At 40.8% G+C, this 22757-nt stretch overlaps 1 protein-coding gene and 1 long non-coding RNA gene across 3 annotated transcripts; one reads left to right on the top strand and one right to left on the bottom strand.

Moving 5' to 3' along the window:
* Positions 1–384: 384 nt before the first annotated feature.
* Positions 385–4130, top strand: LOC309349213. Its single transcript, XR_014159819.1, has 2 exons — positions 385–1837; positions 2218–4130. It is a non-coding gene; the product is annotated as an uncharacterized lncRNA (long non-coding RNA).
* On the bottom strand, positions 3794–12470 carry MYL12B (myosin light chain 12B). 2 transcript variants are annotated; one of them, XM_081874962.1, is made up of 4 exons: positions 12311–12470; positions 6031–6229; positions 5683–5844; positions 3794–4303 (listed from the first exon to the last, which is right to left on the bottom strand). In XM_081874962.1, exons 2-4 carry the CDS (start codon positions 6212–6214, stop codon positions 4131–4133), a joined length of 519 nt encoding a protein of 172 aa, XP_081731088.1. In that variant the 5' UTR covers positions 6215–6229; positions 12311–12470; the 3' UTR covers positions 3794–4130. The 2 variants fall into 2 exon arrangements, with proteins under 2 accessions (XP_081731088.1, XP_081731087.1); XM_081874961.1 differs by lacking the exon at positions 12311–12470 and adding an exon at positions 8413–8566.
* Positions 12471–22757: the final 10287 nt, after the last annotated feature.

Below are 22757 nucleotides of genomic sequence, written 5' to 3'. Positions count from 1 at the left end.
TCAAACAGTAAAAACATGGTTCAGGGGCTCAATAATAACTGAGAAATTTAATCTCCTTAATTGAAAGTTAGGGCAAATATGTATTTGATGACCTCAAGCAAAGAAGCACTTGCAATTAATTAAAATACTTTACAAGTACAGTGGTACCTTGGGTTACATACGCTTCAGGTTACATACACTTCAGGTTACAGCCTCCGCTAACCCAGAAATAGTGCTTCAGGTTAAGAACTTTGTTTCAGGATGAGAACAGAAACCATGCTCTGGTGGTGCGGCAGCAGCAGGAGGCCCCATTAGCTAAAGTGGTGCTTCAGGCTAAGAACAGTTTCAGGTTAAGTACGGACCTCCGGAATGAATTAAGTACTTAACCCGAGGTACCACTGTATAGCAGAGATGCTTTCCAGGGAAGATGTACGCGGGTGTTGAAAGCTTTCTAACAGCAAGGAAAACATGAAATATAAAAGGTTGTCTCTGATAGTGTATAGCTACATAGTTAATAAACACATATGTATTCCTACTTAACAGCTAGATCAGGGGGTAGCCCTGACAGTCCACTTCCTCCTCCTGTCTCAGTTTTGATCTTGTAGAACTCAACAAGAGAATGGGGGCAAAATTAAAATTAGTTGGTTTCACCTCCCATTGCTGTATCTCTGTCTGATACTGGCTTTGGCTCCACCTGCTGTTGGCCTCCCTGCATTCCAATCTACCAGTCTCAATGAGCAGCATGTATGAGAACTGCATTGAGTTCATTTGAACCCTGCTCGTCTCATTCCTCTCCAATGTGTGTGCCTCCCATCTCCCCAAGTGACCCTTCATCTCTGCATAACTCAAATTAAATCACATGAGTAACTGTTGAGGACTGGGTGGAGAAAAAGCAGGTGTGTGTGTGTGTTGGGGAAATTAAGAGGTTCCCTTTCTGGAGGTCAATAATGACAAGAATGAATTCAATAACAATACAAGCTATAGCGATGCATTCCTTTGTAGTGACTTCTGCAACTGAGATTGCTACCCCTCATGTGCAATCAGCAAATATTATTGAATTCATTAGCTTGTTATTACTGACCTCCTAATTAAGGGGACCTCCTAATTTTTCCTACATATGAAAACTCCATTTTGTGCAATACCTCTCACACCACCTGTATGCATAGCACTGTGTCCATGGTGGGAGATGAAATGAAGAGAAAGAGGACGCTGTTGTCATCACTACAAATGGGCATTGTACCCATGCTCAAATGGATTAAGCCCTGGAAATGTTAATAAATTTATTATCGGCCCAGCATATTAAGTACAGGATAACTGGTGTTTTCATTACCTTCAATGAACTCTTAATTACTTGAAGATTCATAGCCTCGCTGAATATAATGAACCTTGCTTTTTAAGAACATGACACTTCCAAAAAACTCTATAGAGAAGTTTCCATGGTTCTATAATAATCTGCTAACCTGATCATACTTTATTCTCATCCTGCAGTGAGGAATAAACAAACTTCATGGACAGGCAGCTTACCCTACTTACTATTGCAGCTGTGCTCTAGAGCTGGGGTGGTACCTTCCGGCTGTTGCGGGACTCCAACTCCCATCAACCCCATCTAGCATGGCCTGTGGTCAAGGATGATGGGAGCTGTAGATAGTTCAACAACAGCTGGGGACCCAAGGTTGGGACTGTTTGCTCTGACTGGATTACAATGGTGGTGTGACACACCACCCCTTTTGGTCTGCAGAACCTTTACCCCACTACTGGTGTTTGCTAGCTAACATCAGGTGGGCTGGTTCTGGGACTAATAGCAACACCTAGTATCCTGTGCTAAGGATGCATCCATTGTCACTGAGAAAATGGCTAGGTAAAGGTAAAGGTACCCCTGCCCGTACGGACCAGTCATGTCCGACTCCAGGGTTGTGCGTCCATCTCACTTAAGAGGCCGGGGGCCAGCGCTGTCTGGAGACACTTCCGGGTCACGTGGCTAGCGTGACAAAGCTGCTCTGGCGAGCCAGCACCAGCACAGCACACGGAAATGCCGTTTACCTTCCCGCTATAAAGCGGTACCTATTTATCTACTTGCACTTGGGGGTGCTTTCGAACTGCTAGGTAGGCAGGAGCTGGGACCGAAAGCCGGGGGCTCACCCCACCGTGGGGATTCGAACCGCCGACCATGCGATCAGCAAGTCCTAGGCACTGAGGTTTTACCCACAGCGCCACCCGCGTCCCTGAGAAAATGGCTAGATGTGACAATAATTTTAAAAGCTCTATTAAGGAAACAAGGTAAGGGACTGAAGTTACAATGTAACTCTGTTTCAGCCAGTGGTTTGTAATAAGAGAATTACTGCATATAGACTCTACTGTTAGAAGTTTTAAAAGCCAGTATCCTCAGTCCATAAACTGTTGCTGCTTTTGAAATAAAAGGATTTGGTCATTTTATCAAAACAGCAATGAACCCCTCAACAAGGTTTAAATAATAAGCATTTACTGCATACTTGGCAAGCACCCTTTCAAGAATCTCCTGCCGCAGAGATCTTGCAGATATTCCAATATGATGCACTGTAGTAACCATGCCCTTGACAGCTGCACACACACTCTTGGGATGGGAAAGCTGGCTGGGTGGTCTGAGGCAGGGTACTTTGTTTAAAGGAGGAAAAGATTAGCTATCTAGACAGAAGAGAATTTTAAAAAAACACAAATCATTGCAAAATGCCAGCTTCAACAGAACAAGACTCTGTAGGGTATGCACAAGTCTGGCATTATGATGGGGAAGTTGAGGCCCAAGAAAATTACAGATAATTTCAGATTAAGATAACAAATCCAAACCCAGATACATCTCACCAAATAAGCATGTGATGGTAGGACTTGAACATTAAAACAATGGGAAGCTAAAGGAATCAACTTGATCTGGAGTATAGTTTAATTTTTACAAACGTTTGTTCTGCCTTCTTTAAGGTTAAGCTAATAAAAAAAATATGTAGTTTTCTGCAGTTTTCAACTATGGCAGAAAAGTGCCTCAATTTGGAATATTGGCAGGATTTGACTACATTATTGATGGCTTCAAGCCTTCACTAGGTGTTTCCCACAGCAAGCACACAACTTGTAGACGTCAGACAGAAGCATACACCCATCCTAGAAACTTTTCGTGTTTGGCTTCCCAGATGGTTGTGGTCTCTCATGTGTTTCTCACAGCAATTTTGAGCTGCTCATTTGTCTTCCCATTGGACTATTTCTCATAATTGCACATGGAAATTTGTTCTAACAGTTGGATGTGGCATGTGCCTGTAACATCCTTTCCATGCCGCAAGTGGGTAGATCAGACAAAAAAGAGAGATCTCAACCTTTCTCAAACTTATTCTCCAATGCACAGTAATTGCTTATAGATTGGCAAAGAAAGTATTTCCAGTGCATTAAAAAAAACTATCATTTTGACACAATTCTATAAATTATTTTAGGGAACAGGAAAAATAATACAACTGCTGCCTGCTAGATCAGATTAAATAAGGGAAGCTCCTTCTAAGTTTATAAACACCAAGTTTATTTATAAACACAAAAATCTAAGTGTTTGTGAGTATCTGCTCTACAGGACTGTGGAGGCCAGAAAGCGGAATCTGAAAAGTTGCCAGTAACTAATCCTTGCCCTGCAAAAAAGTTTAGATCACCACATTTGTGATTCACAATGCTGCAGTTCAGTCTTAAATGAAAGAAACAGTTCTTTACATCATGATAAGCTCCAGCATACTGCTTCCCATCTTGTTTTTTTGGGGAGAATGTATAAACTCTGGACTCTAAACACTTAATAAAATTTCACTTCACAATGCAGCATTTGAGGTATTTTATTGATATAGCAATCTTATTTCAAAATGGCATTATTACAAAATGTAAAAATCCAGCTAAACCAGAAACATTGAGACGTTTTTCCCGGGCCTTCAGAGTCATTGATCTTATCCTCCAACTCTCTCACCACAACTACAATCCCCATTGCCAACCTGATTATACAGGTGCAAGATGTGCCAGAATGCCTGGTATAGATAAATACATCAAGAAAGGCAAAAGCTGTAAAGCTAAATGCATGCAACAGGTTCTACCAGGAAAAAACCCCTCAAAGATAACTGCAGGTGAGATCTAAAGAAAATGGCAGAGGCAAGAGTTCTGTTTTAGTCATCTTTGTCTTTTGCTCCATGTTTAAGGATGCGTGTGAACTCAATGTAGTTGAAATTGCCCTTTTTGTCAATTGGTGCCTCTCTGAAGAGCTCATCTACTTCTTCATCTGTAAACCTGTCTCCCATTGTCGTCAGCAATTCTCTCAGGTAGTCTTCTTGAATGAAACCTAGAAATAGATTATCAGGAGACATTACATACACAAAATTGGCAAGCTTTATCAAAAGAAACATTCCACTGATATAGTAATAGTCCATACAATTAAATTATTCAAAAAACAAGGGAATGGCTACCTTAAAACACTATAGATATCAATATTTAACTAATATAGTAATAGCCTAGCATTTAAAGCTCCATAGCAAACATTAGGACTAAAAAGAAAGGATTTAAATACATTTTCTCCTTTAAATTCACTATTTTCAAAATCTGTTTGTGGCGTGGCAGCAGCGGGAGGCCCCATTAGCCAAAGTAGTGCTTCAGGTTAAGAACAGTTTCAGGTTAAGAACAAATTAAGTACTTAACCCGAGGTACCACTGTACCTCAGTTCCGCACCAGGACTCCCCACCCCCACAATGATTGAAAAGGATTTCCATTTCAATAATGTTAATATGAAAGCTCTTGAAATACGGTATTTCAGACTGTATTAGTTCATCATAAAGCTTTTGAGACGTATATAAAGAACAAATAATATTAATCCTATGAGGTATATGCAGCGCCAAGGGCTTTTAAAGTGCCCCTTTTCAAATATTAATTTAGGCTCAGAAGTCTTTTGCATCTTAGTTGTTCCAAAGACAACATCATTCACAGCCCTGGTTTGTAGCTATCAACTTGTCTGTCCATTCTGGTTTGCTGCTTAGGAGGTTTTCTACTACTGAAAATAAAAAAAAAAAGCTTTGCCAGATCAGATCAAGGACCCATCTAGTCCAGTATTTTGTTCTCACAGTGACTAAGCAAACACATATGAGAAGCCCAGATGTAGGAATTGAGTGCAATAGCCCTAACCTACCTCTGATTTCCAGCGACTGGTATTCAAAAGCATACTGTCTCTGATACTAAAGGGGTGGGAGGAAAGTGGATCAGGATCTGCTGGTAGATCTCTGGATGATTTGCAGTAGATCAACATGGGTTTCTAGTGACAAAGCAGCTTTTCCCCTTTCTAAACCAGGGTGTTAGAACCCCTGTTCTGTAGTAACTCAGTTGTACCTGTATGTGTAGGCAATCCCAGTGTATGCTCATTAGATGCTGTAAGTGACTGGCTGCATTCCCAAGCAAACATAATGCATCTAATTGGTGGACCTTAAGGTGTTAGTAAAGAAACACAGTAGAACTCAAAAGCCTGAAGTCTGCCCATTCATGTACTACATAGCCAACATGACTAGTAGCCATTGGCATCCTTACCTTCCATACGTTTGTCAAAATCTATGTTTAACTAATACATGTTGCAAGTGTGTCATTTCTCTCAAGTACATTTTATATTTTAATCATAAATACATGTTCACAGTGAAGATCAAAAGCAAAGAAGTTATCTTGGGGTTTTTAAGTTCTCACCTGTTGCTTCTTCATCAAAGCAAGCAAAGGCATTCCTGATTACATCTTCTGGATCAGTGCCATTTAATTTTTCTCCAAACATTGTGAGAAACATTGTGAAGTTTATTGGTCCTGGAGCCTCATTCATCATAGCATCTAGGTACTCATCAGTTGGATTCTTTCCTGCAAATCAAATATTCATATTTTAAAGATTATCTATATACTATCATTTACAGAATTAATGTTAATTCATAACATAGGTCTCAAATGTTAAGATAAAAAAATCCTAGCACAATATCTGGGAAACAAAGTGAATTTCCCCCTCAACAGAGAAACAACTTAACTGAAAGAAAGGAGAAAAATAATTACCAAGTGAAGCAAGCATATCATGCAGGTCTTCTTTGTCAATGAAACCATCTCTGTTTTGATCAATCATGTTGAATGCCTCTTTGAATTCTTGAATCTGTGACTGATCAAACATAGCAAACACATTGGAAGTGGCACGCTGAGGGCGCTTCTTTGTGGTCTTGGTCTTTGCCCTTTTGCTTGACATGATGGCGGTTGGATTCTATAAGACAGAAAGAGAAAAGAGGTAGTTACTGAAACCTACAAAAACAAAACATGGTATATGGCACATATGGTCTGCAAGGGCAATTTTGCCAGATTCAAAGCCTCATAAGTGCAATTAGTTTTAATTTTCAAGAAACTAGCTAAAATGTGTAATGTGTACACTACAGCACCATAGTAAAATATAAATCCCAACCGTTAGTACAGGGGGCGAGCACCTAGTCTACCATTTGTCGCTGGGCTCCAACTTCCATCATCTCTGACCACTGGCCGTACTGGCTAGGGCTGATGGGAATTTAGCAACACCTGGAGAGCCACAGGTTCTCCTCCAACTTACGTTGTGTTTAGATATTGGGGAAAGCAGCTTCAAATCCTGCTCAATCCAACTTGGGCAGTTTGCATCAATATGTACTCTCTCATCACAACTACCCTGTGGAAGTTTGATAGAGTCTAACCCCAACTCTGAGTTCCTTGAAAAAAGATAGGAGTGGGGGCTACCAACGCACAAAATAAATTGTAAGTCATTATGTAGAGGAGTACACTCATTACTTGAACATTTGGTGCTCGCAATACTAGGTTTTTCAGCCACAGCAGGTGGTTGAGATTGAGTATCAGTGCTCCTACAGAATCACATTTAATCCATGTTATTGAGTTAAGAGCAGCAGCCTGGGCTGAAGAGAGACATATCCTTGCTTTTGTTAGTGTCAGTCATGCTTCCTATGCTTGGAAGAGCTTAGCATCTGCTATTTCACCACATGTCAGTCACTATACAGTTCTTCCTTCAGACATGTTAAGCCAACCTTCCCTAAATATGCTCTGATAAACCTTACCCTAACAATTCCCCTTGCCTTTATTGTGATTCTTAGTGAGAAAGCCTTATTAACTCATAGTTTCAACAGCAGATTTTTAAATGGAATTTATATCCCTGGCGTGCCAACAAATTCTTAAGCAATCCAAAAACTACTCTGGTTTTGTACTGGCCACTGACAGATATATTGATGTCTTTGCTTTAAAAAGATCATGTTAAATCACCAGTTTAAGCACTAAATCAAGTGTTAAGGCACCCTAAAAAAGGTAAGGGGAAAACCCTTTTGCTATGTATCAGGATTATGTACTAATTTGGGGGTTTGTGGTGGGTGTCCTCTATTATATATAAGTGGGCCATAGCTGTTGTGAGGCAATAGAAAGTGGAATCAAGGTATCTGGTGGTCAGACATAATCCCACAATGTTAAGAAGCCCCGGCACAGGTATCCCCTACTTGCATATAGGGCTGGATTCAACTGTGTTCCTCTGCTGGTGAAAACTCTTTCATCCAGTGGAGGCTTCTGCAAGAGGAAAGGAGATTTTCACAAATCCCTTTCTCCTACAGCCATTCCAAAGGATCCAAACCTCTGTAACAAATTGGTGGGCACAGTGAGCAGAAGAGGGAATCAACAAAAATCACCTTCTCCTCTCACTTGCATTTCTGTTAATTGAAGTCTCCACTTCTGTCAATAGAGGGAAACAACTGGATACAACTCAATGTTTGTAGACAGAAATATGTGTGCAGATACAGAATGACATCAAATAAACAGTCAAAAAAGTTATTTGTGTGTGAGTGAAAAAATATTGAAATTGATGCCTAAAGTACTGGAGGATTTGTTAGAAGCACAGAGTGGATCTGTTGCACAATGATTTTTGGCTGCATTTTTGGACACAATTATATTGGAAATTAAGTATTGTAAATCAGTAACAGCAATTATCCCCTAATATACACACTACTTTTTGCAACTTAATTGATCTGTGCTAGCTGGGCGTAGATGAGTTCTCTTTCAAATTAAGTTTGCATTTATAGCATTAAGGATTTGAAAATTATAATTAGAGCACATTTGTTTCTTCTATGTTTTTAAACTTAATTTATCCCATGATACAAACATTCTTTCACTAACTGAAGATCAGACAAAACAAGTCAATCCTGAAATCAATTTTACCATTTGCTCCCAGTACTTGGCTCCAAGAAGCTTTGTGAATCTTTACATGAAGATGAAATCATTTTTACAATGTCTAAATCCCATCATAACATTTCAAAACCAAATTCTAGGAATAATACACAATTATTCAGTATAGTTCAGATACTTAGCTTTATAAACAAATCTCCTAACAAAGTACCAAGCCATTCATTTTTTTCTAGAGGAAAGTCTTACCATTTCTCAAAATAAGACTGCAGCCCAATAGTTTATCAAGGTTTCAGATGGCAAGAGACGTTGCTGTACGCGAGTTATATGCTAAGGGGAGATCTACAAATAGCAACACTGATTTCATCTACTGATTAACTTCACAATTTTAAACTTGTGTTCCATCTACAACAGTCCTCTGACACACCAGAACACAAATTACTGTTGGACTAAAAATAAACTCAAGTACAAGTCACCCAACAAACATTTACTGCCCTTTCACAACCATAATAGCTTAACAAGCACAACGAATAATGACTTCCATTCAAGGGCCTTCCATTTTAATTCAGATTATAAACAGCTGATTTGCCATATACATAAGCCAACGATTTTAGATTTAAACATGTGGACTACTTGAGGACGATCTTATCAGCATGGATATAACTTACATGTAGGAAAGGCATGTAACACTGTGATTATGCCCACCACATATAGACCCTTGTCAGCACAGCCTATGTAAACAGCACTCCTATTTATCCATGGCATTATTATTCCAACTAGTTGAAATAATAATACCAAACATTTATCAAGCAGCTGGTGATGCATATAGAGCAAGTGGCTACATATGATTCTTGCCCATAGTAGACATGCAGAGTGTTAGAAACTGACATATGCAAGCTAGGAGCTAAATGGCATCTTAAACCTAGATTATGGGTGCAACAATGGAATGTCCAGGTGCACTTTTTTATAACAAGAATACAAAGCTGAAAATGAATGAACTGCATCTAAAATATTATGTTCATTTTTTACATGGTCCTTCCCCTGCCCACCCCCAGTCTTCAGAGAGTAGCTGGAAGTGGGGAGGCAGAAAAAGGTCCTCCTTTCCTTCCACTGTAGTGTGTGCACTGTACTGTAATCTGAAATCTTAGGCACAGTACTGCACCCAGAGCTCAGAAACTGCTTCTGCTAATGAAATTCCCTGTTGCAAAATGCACCTAGAACAATGGGAGTTTCAAACACTGGACATGCACATCAGAGAAGAGTAATATTTTCATATACATACATAAAGGGTTTTCATCTGAAAAGCTCATACATATTGGGAATTGGTTCAAACTGTATTTTTAGACATTGCCCATCATATATAACCACATAGAAAAAAGTTAAATAGCAAGCAATTTATTTATTTTTAAAAAATGTATCATATACTACCAAGCACACAAGTTGATACTACAAAAAGTCAAAGGTTTTCCCAAGAGAATCAAAATGATTGTACCAACAATAGTGACAAAAAGTAATTTTAATTTTATGATCAGTAGGCTCAATCAAAAGCCCAAGCTTTATGCCCTTTTATGCCTCTTTGGATCAGAAATAGTAAACCTCTGGCCATCCAGAAGTTGGACTATAGCTACTACCACACCTGACAATTGGCAGTGCTTGCTGGGACAAATAGGAGCTGGGCATCTGATAACATCTGGAATGCTTACCTTTGCCACCTCTGCTTTGATTGTATTGTTTTGATCATAGCATGCTGAGTAATTTATGGTAACTGTAGTTAAGCATGCACTGCAAGGCTTGATATACTAGTTTAATTTCAGCCACCAATTTACAAAGAAATGTCCTGTGGATCAGATAATTAATGAGAACTATCACAGAAAACTCAAAGCAAAAAGTGGCAGAAGAACAGAGATTAGAATTCCTCCTACCAAATATCAATTGAAAGTTATATCCAACTACCTTTGGAAATCTGTGTTTCTTCATCTATTTAAACCTGCTATATATCTTTACCTTTAATTGAAAGTTGTGAACAACTGCATGTTTGTAATGTATTAAAACTCACTTCTAGGTGACCAGCTAGAGAAAGTTGGGGAGTAGGGGAGGGAAGAGGATGAATGACCTCATATTGACTTTACTTGTAGAGTTGTTTTTAGTGCAAGTCCTATTTTGCTTTGTAAATTTTAAAAGATGGCTGTGCAGCAAAGTTATCTTGTCTAAGAAGTTCTTAACAATTTCAGTCATTTTACATTAGTGGTTTACTGCCAGATTTCAAGGTGTAATTCCTGGGGTGGGGAGGATAGAGTTGTTGTGTAGTGCTACAGAAACATAACTGCATTAGTTTCGTACTACTTATCTCAGTAAATGTTTTAGTTCGTATTTAACCTCGCTATTTAATCACCTGAGTTTTTACTTCTGGTTTAGTTTGATGGGGCTTGCATAGTAATGAATAGTGTGATGGAACCTTATTACAGTGAAACTCCTCCTTTAACATGGCTTCCTTTGGAATGCACTAGGCAGAATGCTGCATGAGGGCTGGAAAAATATTTCAAATTCCTATGTATCCACAGGTTTCGAGCACCCGAAATAACCAACCTTTTCTTGTCCTAATGTTATGTTCTGCACAAACCTGTCCCAAGTTTATGTTCTGAATATGTAACCACTTCCAAAATTGTTCTGAGCTCAGTTTTCATCAAACTATTACATGTGTAGGTCCACAGTGAGGGAGGCTTTACACATTTAAAAGTGATCAAGGGAAAAATCAGCTCTATAGTGAATTTTACTCTAGTGATTCACTTACAAAAAGAGACTACATTTAGTTATTGGAAACAAAGCAAGCTGCCATATGCACTTTGATCCTGAACTAAAGAAGCTGTTGTCAGGATGATGGCTCTGTTGGTAGAACACAAGACTCTTAATATCAGGGCTGTAGGTTGGAGGCCCACATGCGGCAAAAGATTCCTGCATTGCATGGGGGTTAGACTAGATGACCCTTGTGGTCCCTTCCAACTCAACAATTCTGTGATTCTATACAGTACACCAAACGGTTCATCTTCCAAGTGACCAAAAAAACTGCCTAACAAAATAATAAGTTCTAGAGTAGCACTAGCCTGGTTGGGAAGAAAACCCAAGTCTTGAGGCAGGTTTGTTTGGCTGCATTTACAGCCTGCCTTTCTTCCCCATTTTACCTGCCCAAGACCCCTGTGAGAAAGACCAGTCCCGATCCTAATACAACATCACCCAGTGAACCTCACGGCTGAATGGGGATCTGCATCACGGCTGAATGGGGATCAGCACCTCTACAGTCTTGGTTCCGACACTGCACCAGCGAGAGCTTCTGCAGCCTTTTCAAATATACCACAAGACTCTCCGTTGTATGTTACGAAAGTGCCAAAGGCGGCATCCGATCTCCGAGGAGGCAAAGGAAGCGGACAGGATGCGTGCGCGATAAGATGGGAGGGAACCTCCCCTGCCCACCACAGCGAGCTCGTTTGGCAACGGGGGCAAGAGCGGGAGGGAGAGCAGCGCCCGAAAGGGAGGCTCAGGCGGCCGGCAGCTTCGAGCGGCGTTTTCGCTGGCTCCCAGCAGCCAACTGGCGAGAGAGTCAACACCGTCCCAGACGCCCATTAGGCCTGGGCGGCCCCGGCGGGATGGATGCAGCCATTTCTTGACAGGCCGCTTCCATCAGGTTCACGCACGGCAGCCTTCCTGGGCGCAACAGGGTTGGAATCGGGGAAGTCGACATTCCCTGCCCAGAGGCTGTTTAAAACACCAAAGCCGTGTGATTTTGAAATCTGGCACCGACCCCTCACATAATGGGGGGATAACAGAGGCATCTCCGCCCGTAAGCTGTTGAAGGCGGCAAACAGGAGAAGGGAGACTTCCAACTGCCCAGCAGCCACCGCCATGACAGCTGCGCCCCACCCCGGCGCGCTCCTGAGGGGAAAGCGGGGGCCCTCCGAGGGCGGGCGGGCGGCGCCCAGGCCCAGTGGGCCTCCTGCTGCTCTCTTGAGGCAGGGAACTGGGGCGCGGAGGCACCACGACGCAGCCCAAAGAGGGGGGCGCAGACGGCGCGGGGATTCCTGAACCTCCACCCCCCCATCTCCTCTCCCGAATGCGCCCGTCCGCCAAGCAGAACGTTTCCACCCTTTCTCACCTGAGTGGCGATGGATGAGAATCGGTTACGGGAGAAGCCGAGGTAGCAGCGACGGCAGCGGAGCAAAGCAGTTGAACGGCCTCGGCACTTCCGGAAGAGCGAGACACCGGGCCGAACTACTGCCACTCCAGCACAGGGGAGCCGTGGGGGGTGGAAACATGAGTGAACGCGCGTCGTCAGTAAGGAAAACTTCAGGAGCAGACAAGGGGCCAGAAATAGACCTTTCCTTCACGAAGGGTTTAGATGTCCCAGTGACCCCGGGGGTAGGGAGAAAGGAAAGTTGGTTCAGCCCTTCCGTCCTCCCCCTGTTGTCGAATTGGTACAGTCCCGTGCGCTCACCGCATTCCAGAAGACGGGGCGGGGCTACAAGGGGAGGGGCGAGGTCGAGAGTGCGCGCGAGCGAGATGGAGAGAATAGGCTGATGCCCTTGTAAGGAAATCGAGGAGCCTTTCCTGTTTGTCACTAACGGGCACGGCGCTGGTGACGACACAGGGTTCGCGCGGGTCAAGGTGACGTGTCTGCTGGAACGCCCGAAGGGGAGGAGGCTTGCACTGATTGTTATAGGCAGCAGCTGTTGCTGCTTTTGGATGCTTTGCTGTCTGCTGCTGCTGCTGCTGCGTAGGGATTTCTTTCTATTCTGCTCCGGCTCTACAGTTGCAGGAGGTTCCGTTGGTGCATTTCCAAACTCATCTTTGCCGCGTATCAGAAAGCCAAAAGCTATTATTACAGGTGCCTCGTGGAGACACTGCAGCCGTGAACCCCACAATTGGCCTTCACTGAAACCTACAGAAATGCCGTGCTATTTTCTACCTTAAAGATAGAAACAACAAACATCTTATGAATTCACTGGGGCTGGAATATAATCTTGGGAAAACACCCAAACTGCCTAATAATGCTTCAACTGATAATTGCTGTTTCACAACTAAAAACTGCTTGCAAAGTTTTTTTTAGTTTTTTTTTTTTTAAAGGTCATGCAATCATTACCCAGTCATTATTTGTTTGTTGAATGGGATCCAGACCTTTCTCTCTTTCTCTCATTTAAGACCTGGAGGTCCCAACACCCAAACCACAGTGTTTTGTTGCAGGAAAATGTGAACTTAACCATTGCCTATTAAGAATATTTAAATTAATTTTACTTGTTTCTAGTGCAGGTTCCTCCTGGAAAGCTGAACATGTCCAGGTTTTACATAAACGGAAGTATACTTAGAGACAGATCGGACTTGTAATAAAACGTTGCCAAGCTGTACCATTCTCCAGAATGCTCCTCCACTCTCTGATTTTCTGTCCATCCCCTCAGACTCTGTGTTCTGTGGTCACTGAACATGCTCAGTCCTTATTTTTGGAGGGGGGTTTTCTCCCTTAGGTTCCCTTCCTTGTCAGCACTTACCAAGCTGAGTTAATTTTGTAGAGGATATGATAAAGATTTCAGGAATTCCCAGGCCCTCCACACATAGGTTCTTACGAGCTTTTCCAATTTCCTCCCCCCACTTCCTTCTAGTTTAGGGCAGAGAGCAGCTTTTATTAGGCTATTATTATTATTATTTATTTATTTTCTTATTTTATTAGCTTTTCTATTAGGCCACTGTATTCCAGGAAATGTGTATTCCAGCCTTTAATTTTCCTACATGTATTCCTACATTTAATTTTCATTTTTAAAAAATAACTTCCTCCTCTTCTAGATTATGCAAACCTAGGAGTACTGGATTAGGCCTTTAGAAATAGCAATTTAACTCCCTCATTTCACTTTCTGCGGTTGCTGGGTTGTTTTTTGCTTACTTTTTACATTTAGTTCATTGGTTTTAAGTGGTGAGTGCAACTCCCTTACAGTATACTTCTGCTATTCCTTAGAATGTGGTGACAGATTATTTCACCACTGCTGGGCTACTGGCAGTAAAAGCAAAGTACTGTATGAGGTTTCTTTTATTGGTTGCTGCTAAAACAACTGCAGAAGAAATTGTGCAGTGCCCATCACATAAATGTTCCTCATTTCAGGAAACAAAACTCTTATACAGGACAGTTTGTGAGAAGTTCTTCTCTCCTCATGGAAATAATAGGAGTGATATATCACACAGATATTAATATGTGAATCAACTCTTAAATGTTAGCTGTAACCCTTTTAATAGGAATCTGGCACATGGTGCTGAATAAAATTTAAATAAATAATAATTAATAGTGTTTTCTAGCTGATTTTTGCACCTTTTAAATCTGTTTGTTCCCTCAAAGTGACAATTGTCTGCAGGTGCAAAAGGACATCAGAGGAACTCCTTCACAGGAGAGTAGCTCATTTGGCAGCCCGTTGTAGGTGGGGCTGTCAGTGTCAAAGGTGGTCAGCTCATGGGTGCTGAGAATGAGCCCCTTGGAAAACCTCGCCTGGTTTAGCCTGCAGGGAGCAGAGGAGGTAAGTATTTGGCCTGCTAGCCATATCAAGTTCCCCACCCCTGTAAGCAAAGGGGATGATTTTACCTCGACTCTGCTCTCTCTGCTTTGGTGAAAGGAAGTTGGAAGTAAATTAATTGCCTTGTTCTCATGTGCTTTGTGGATAAATGTTGTGTATATATGTTTGTCTTATGTTTTATGCTATGCAAAATATTTCTGCAACCTCTGTTGATGTCAGGGTATAACAGTCAAAGATTGAGGCCTTGTGCTGCTGCATTGCAGGCCTCCTTGAAGTTGCTGTTTGGTGACAGGTTCTTAAAGGGAAGAGAGAGATAATTTATTATAGACATGGATCAGGTACATTGATTTTGATTTGTGTGCAGAACAACAGACTCTGGTTGGCTGAAGTCAGTGAAGAAACGGCAGTTAGTAGAGAGAAATACTGTCAGTTGATGAGGGAGGTGGAAGGCAAAGACCAGAGAAAGTTGAGGTGAAAGCTGAGGCTTGAATGTTAACTGTTTTTCCTCAGTGTGACAACTATACAGTACTGGTGAAAATAAGAAGAAGGGATTTGGTGGCATAGCTGTCAACTTTCAAATTTGAACCAAATATTGTGGTTGGTGTAAGTCCCCAGTATCTAAATACAGAGAAACATATAAGGATTCTGCAAGATGGTTTTTTCTTTTCTTTATTTTTTCCTGGTGGGGATACACTTGCAATCTAGGTCAGACCCGACTTCCAGCCTCAGCCCATGCTTGGATGAACAGTTCATGGGAACTGTAGTTTGCCCCTCACAGACCTGCAATTTTCAGCACCCTTAACAAACTTCCAGGGTTCTTTGGGGGAGAAAATGTGCTTTGAATATATTTTAAAGACCTAAGTTGCAAATAGGCTTCAAACCAACCAGTACAGTGGTACCTCGGGTTAAGTACTTAATTTGTTCCGGAGGTCCGTTCTTAACCTGAAGCTGTTCTTAACCTGAAGCACCACTTTAGCTAATGGGGGCCTCCTGCTGCCGCCGTGCCACCGGAGCACGATTTCTGTTCTTATCCTGAAGCAAAGTTCTTAACCTGAAGCACTATTTCTGAGTTAGCGGAGTCTGTAACCTGAAGCGTATGTAACCTGAAGCATATGTAACCCGAGGTACCACTGTACTCTTGAGGAATAAATTTATATTGTGTACCCCATTCTGCCAGCAGGTGGCAGATAAGGCACTAATAGAGACAAGGTCAGGAACTCTACTTGTATAGCCTTGCATTAATACAGTAATCACAATAAGAAATGGGAAAGATAAATATGGCTTTCCATTAATTTCCCATATATCCATACCACCCTGAATGCCTTGGAGAAAGAGTATGGTACAAGCATAATGCACACATAATTTTGATATATTTATAGCCATGCTAATAATGGCAATATTATTAAAATAAACAATACATTTCATTTGAAGACAAAATGAATTCTGATATGCATACACATTGCAGCTAAAATGTTTCCGGGAACAGAAATTTCATGTCATTATGTACAATCCATGATTCCATGAAGATGAAATCTTAGCATTTCAAACAAAGAACAGCACAAATGTTGAAAAGCCTTTATCTGCTTTTTGTGGCTAACCATGGTACTTCCAAATAGCAGTGATATTCCCATATATAAAATTCTCCCATCAGAGACAGGTTTTGATTGAAAACCACAAATGAAGGATCATGAGATGGAGATATTTAGCTGGTGATACTCCAGCTGAAATAGCAATTCCCCAAGGTGTCTGCAAAGGTTGGAATGAACTGGAGCAAGCCATACTGTTGCACTCTGCACCATGGGTCTTTGAAGAGCCTGCAAGAGAAAAATAAAGGCACAAGGCCTCCCAGAATAAGCAAGTAACAGGAGGAAGGTTGTGTACTGAAAGTATATAGCATTTCATTACAGTGGTATCTTTGGTTATGAACTTAATTCCTTCAGGTTGTGTACTGAAAGTATATAGCATTTCATTACAGTGGTATCTTTGGTTATGAACTTAATTCCTTCCAGAGGTCTGTTCTTAACCTGAAACTGTTCTTAACCTCAGGTACCACTTTAGCTAATGGGGCCTCCCACTGTTGCCGTGCCACCGGCACGCAATTTCTGTTCTCATCCTGAGGTAAAGTTCTTAACCCGAGGTACTGCTTCTGGGTTAGCGGAGTCTGTAACCCAAGATGTTTGTAACCTGAGGTACCACTGTATATGAATGACTTTAGAGTACAGGGAATTTTCTAACACAAAATTGACCTTGGTCCTGAAAGGATCTATGACAGGGTTGTTCCTCACTAAATAACTGAGGCAGCCAGCTATGTCATCATATGTCCAGTAGCTAGGAATAAGTAGACTTTCTGTAAAGCCAGCAGTTCTTTTCCAAAACAGTCATAGGTCAAGGGATAACACTTTATGGGGGTAAACACCAGTTTTCACTGAGTTGACTGAATGAGGCACTCTAATTCAAGATGCCAATTCTAGGAGTTCTATTACCCAGGCATCAATGCACTGCACAGTGCGATTTCCAAGGTAATAACATAAGTTACTTAGTAAGGCAAGGCCTGTCCTCTCCAGATAGGGATGCAGTTGACATTAGCCTGAGTTGGTAAAAAGCACTCCTGATTACCGTTTCCACTTGAGCTGTCCCAGCTAGTGCCAACTTCAGTAGAACTCCCAATCCGCATAGTAGGTCTTCCAGGAGGAGTGTAATTCTGTCTTAAGACCTGCTGCAAGCTTCCATGCAGAATAGTCTGTTTTCCCCAACTGGTTTCTTCTCCAAATCTTGTCTGAATTAAGCCTCTGTTTGTTCAACTTCATCCACCCAAAACTTCCTTCAGAGGTTCAAGAATTGGGAAGAAAAACTGCAGATGGCAAGTACTATATTAAGATAAGTATTTTCCCCCTTACATAGGAGGGACTACCTCTTCTCAGTTGGTCCCTACTATGACATACGTATTCATCATATAAAAACAACAAATGTCTTTTCTTCAAAACTTTTTCTTTAACTGCCATGCAAATTTAATAGTTTGGTCTGTTAATTAATTGACTAAAATTATATGACAAATGTTTCTACTAATGTGGCATCCCTTCCAAAAATGTAATATAAAACTTTTTGGGTCCTCCCAAGGAATTTCAAATTAAGAAAATCACTATTCATCATGCCATTAATATAAGATTTCTATAGAAGAGGAAGCAGGGCCAAAGGAATGCATGGTTTCTATCTTAAATATTCAGTTATGGCTTACAATAGACATCAAAGCATTTGCTGCAAGGAAATGTTAACTAAACTGCAGTCAGCTGTTCATCTATTGAAATAGAAATAAGAAAGGGAGGGGTCTTACTCTTAGCAATGTACCATAAAGATAGTGTACTATTTTGGTGCAGTCTGGAGATAAGTGCATACCTTCTATTCTTGAACTGAGATTTCTGGATTCACAGACACCAATTTTCCCTAGCAATATCATATCCATTTTCAAAACCATTCATCAACAGGATCCATTTTCTTTTCTGATCCTTATATTGCTCACAAAACACCCAGCGAATATTTATTCAAGGGCACCTTTTGGGCAGAAGTCAATGTACTTGGACTGCTAAATCATTAAAAGACAGCTAAGATTACATAGCTACTAACTGTACTTGTCTCACTAGCCCTTTCTTCTTCATAGTAAATTTATTATTTCAGACAGATAAACAATGTATGTAGTGCTGCTAACTCTCCATTTGGAGTTGGAATATAAATGCATATAAAGAATCTTCACAGATATGAAAATTGATCACTTTGGTTCTCTGATAACAGAAACAAAAATGTCACACCATTTGCAGTATAAATGAAACTAAAGTTGTTCAGTAAAATGATCACCATGTCTAAAGGGAATTTAGGTCTGGGTTACAAATGCTGCTTCCTAGTTTTGAGGGGTTATGCACAAATTCCCACCTTTGCAAAATTTTAGCTTCCTATATACTGTGGAATTTCAGAGTTGCTTAAACATTGCTTGACCATCCTCCTTTTGACAGGATTTTAAACCAACTGCTGGAATAAAGTTGAAATCATCCAATTGTGGTCAACTCATCCATTAGTGATGATGATGTAAATGTTTCAGGTTGTCTAAGTGAGGATAGGATAGAACTTGGCAACGAACATACTGAAAGAAGTGGCAGCTGCTTTAAGAGATCAAAAGGTTGCACGTGAGACAGTTTATTTATGTGAAAATGTTTGAAGCCTCCAAACCAGGGAGATGAGGACTGGAATGCTTGGTTCCAAAAGAGACTGAACCAAAGCTTCATGGAAGACTTATATAGAACTGGCAATAGTGGCAGTTTGATAGGGAATAAGTGAGATTTAGAGGGAAGAGACCACATCCAGCTTACCATTGTACATGGATCTTATATTCCAAGTTCCTGTGCATTTTTTTTTCTTTTCAGCATTGGACTTTCCTTTGCTGTAAAGAAAAAAAAAATACTTTGGCCACCTCATGAGAAGAGAAGACTCTGGAAAAGACCCTGATGTTGGGAAAGATTGAGGGCACAAGGAGAAGGGGACGACAGAGGACGAGATGGTTGGACAGTGTTCTCGAAGCCACAAACATGAGTCTGACCAAACTGCGGGAGGCAGTGGAAGACAGGAGTGCCTGGAGTGCTCTGGTCCATGGGGTCACAAAGAGTCGGACACAACTAAACAACAACAGAGGATAGCTCTGCTTTCATAGCACCTGACTTGGACCTCTCTCCTTGCTCTCCTCTGCTACCTTCTCTCTCCCAGCTGCTTTCCTTGTTCAAGCCTGAATGGGGGTCTTGATTGCTTACATGTAGTCATGGTAGATAAAGACACAACAAAGCCACCACCTACTCCCACCACCATGCCAATTCCTGAACTTGAAAGGGCTCCTCAGCCCCACTGACTCCCCAACTTGTATTATTATCTGACCCCTGCCCCTCCACAGGCACCCACAGATTCAAAAAGGTTCAGTTTGGCAGCAGCAAGGCAGGAAGGAAAACTGATCTAATTTGTGCACAGAGTAATTTAGGGGAACAAAGAATATATTTTCCCTTAAATGAGTATTCCACACAAACCAGATCAGTTTTTTTAAATTAAAAAAAGTTATCTTTCCATATGTTGACAATGCCACCTGAAGAAACTAACATAAAAAAGTGGAATGGGGCAGCCAACTGTTACTGATGAGACAATTAACAAGCAAACTCAGCAGGAATCTAAATAGCAATACAACAGCAAATACACTCCTGTGTGGATTGGTGAGGGGAAGTTCAAAGCAATAAACATGGATTCAGACCTCATTCAAGTATGGACAAAACCTGTCTCATTTCCTAAACCTGCCAGGTTAAGCGCGGTATCCACTCCTTTCATGCACTCTTCAACCAAATCAGTATCTAAGCCTTTTGCTCATTAAAAGGATAATGTGAGAGAAGATACACATTCTGTTTTCAACCAGCAGGTGTTCTTTTAGGAAATGAAAAACCATATTCAAATATCTAAATATCCATGCTGTCACATGGAGGTTGGAGCAAGCTTGGTTTCTCCTGCTCCAGAGGCTAGAACCCGAACCAGTGGGTTCAAATTACAAGAAAGGAGATCCTGACTAAACATCAGGAAGAACCTTCTGACAGTAAGAGCTGTTTGGCAGTGGAACAGACTCCCATGAAAGGTGGTGGACTTTCCGCCTTTGATAATATTTCTTGGAAATTTATGAAGGGAAATTTGGAAGGGATGGGGGTGGGACGGAGTTTTGGGAATGGGATTGACGCAATTTATTCAGAACAAAAGGCTAAACTGATAGTTAACAATGTGATTACAGAAGAGTTCAAAATTGAAAAAGGAACATGACAAGGCTGCCCGATTTCCCCATTGTTATTTATTTCTGTCCTGGAGGTGCTCTTGAACATGATCAGAGGGGACCGGCTGGTGGAAGGTATTCAGGTCGGAGCGAAGCAATATAAACTGAAAGCGTTTGCAGATCACCTAGTTTTGACCCTTCAGGAGCCAGAATCTAGTACGAAAAAAGTATTACAACTGATTCAAGAGTTTGGTCGGGTAGCAGGATTTAAGCTAAACAAGCAGAAAACTAAGGTATTGGGGGAAAAATTGACAGTTACAGAGTCAGAACGGTTTCAGAAAGAGACAGAGTTGAACGTGGTTAAAAAAGTAAAATACCTAGGGGTAAATATAACAGCAAAAAATCTGAGTCTATTCAAAGATAATTATGAGAAATGCTGGGCAGAAATCAAGAGAGACTTAGAAAGTTGGAGAAGATTGAAACTTTCCTTGTTAGGCCGAATTGCTGCTGTAAAGATGAATGTATTGCCGAAAATGCTTTTTTTATTTCAAACATTCCAGATTGTGGACAAAACAGAGTGTTTCCGGAAGTGGCAGAGAGATATTTCTAAATTTGTCTGGCAGGGCAAAAAGCCCAGAATTAAGTTTAAGATTTTAACTGACGCGAAAGAAAGAGGGGGCTTTGCCCTGCCAGACTTAAGGCTGTATTATGAATCAGCAGCTTTCTGCTGGTTGAAAGATTGGCTGCTTCTCGAGGACACCGATGTACTAGATTTGGAAGGTTTTGACAATGCGTTTGGCTGGCATGCATATTTATGGTATGACAAGGTTAAGATTAACAAGAATTTCAAGAACCATATTGTCAGAAAAGCAGTGTTTAATGTCTGGACAAAATACAAAGACTTATTGGAAAACAAAACTCCAAGGTGGCTTTCACCATTGGAAGCTAAGGCCCGGAAAAGACTCAATATGGAGGCCAAATGGCCGAAGTATTGGGAAATATTAGAAAAAGATGGAGATAACTGGAAATTGCAGAGTCAGGAGAAAATGAAAGACAAAGTGCGAGATTGGTTACACTATGCTCAGATTAAAGAAGTTTTTAAACTTGATAAAAAGTTAGGATTCCAGGTGGAAAAATCGAAGCTAGAAACGGAACTGTTAGAGCCTAAGACTAAGGTACTCTCAAGAATGTATAACTTGCTGTTAAAATGGAACACACAAGATGAAATGGTTAAATCGACTATGATAAAGTGGGCACAGGACATTGGGTATAATATTATGTTTGAGGACTGGGAAAAGTTATGGACTACTGGGCTGAACTTCACTGCATGTAATGCTTTGAAAGAAAATGTAATGAAAATGATATATAGATGGTACATGACCCCAGTCAAACTTGCAAAAATATACCACTTGTCTGATAATAAGAGTTGGAAATGTAAGGAAAATGAAGGAACGTTCTTTCACCTTTGGTGGACTTGCCCCAAGGTGAAGGCTTTCTGGGAAATGATATATAATGAACTGAAAAAGGTATTTAAGTATACCTTCCTTAAGAAACCAGAGGCCTTCCTTTTGGGTATTGTTGGCCAAGGGGTGTTAAAGAAGGATCGAACATTTTTCATGTATGCAACAACAGCAGCAAGGATACTCGTTGCTAAGCATTGGAAAATCCAAGATCTACCCACACTGGAAGAATGGCAGATGCAACTGATAGACTATATGGAACTGGCCGAGATGACTGGCAGAATCCGAGACCTGGGAGAGGAGACGGTGGAAGAAGATTGGAAGAAATTTAAGGACTATTTGCAAAAATATTGTAAATTGTATGAATGTTAAGGAGGATGCTTGATCACAAACAATTTGGCACCATTGAATGAGATAAAGTGAATTATGAAGACAAGTTAAATTTAGGAAAAAATCAATTTTTAGATAATGATTAGGCTAAATTAAACGTTTTAAAAAGTGAAATGAATATTTCTAAAATTCAAGATATAATATTGGAAATTTAGATTGTAAGGTGGGGATAAGGTGATAAATTGCTGGATTAATTTTTTATATTTTGGAACGTAGGAGCGGGAGATGTGAGGAAGTCCAAAGAGGATAAGAAAATATGTTATAAAATGTGATTTTTTTTGTTTGTGTTGTAATTAAAAAACAACAACCATTAATAAATATTATAAAAAAAAAGAAAGGTGGTGGACTTTCCTTCCTTGGAGTTTTTTAAGCAGAGGTTGATGGCCCTCTGTCAAGGACCCTTTGGTTGAAATTCCTGTATTG

This window comes from Podarcis erhardii (genome assembly GCF_964252035.2).
Source record: "Podarcis erhardii genome assembly, chromosome: 8".
Classification (NCBI taxonomy): domain Eukaryota; kingdom Metazoa; phylum Chordata; class Lepidosauria; order Squamata; family Lacertidae; genus Podarcis; species Podarcis erhardii.
This window is presented reverse-complemented; position numbering and strand designations above follow the sequence as displayed.

What these genes read in the sequence shown, in the direction of transcription:
- MYL12B (XM_081874961.1), bottom strand. An exon ending in TGATATGCTTGCTTCACTTG is followed by an intron (nt 5,845 to 6,030) that starts GTAATTATTTTT and finishes TTTGATTTGCAG; the next exon opens with GAAAGAATCCAACTGATGAG. An exon ending in CTTTGATGAAGAAGCAACAG is followed by an intron (nt 4,304 to 5,682) that starts GTGAGAACTTAA and finishes ATCTATTTCTAG; the next exon opens with GTTTCATTCAAGAAGACTAC.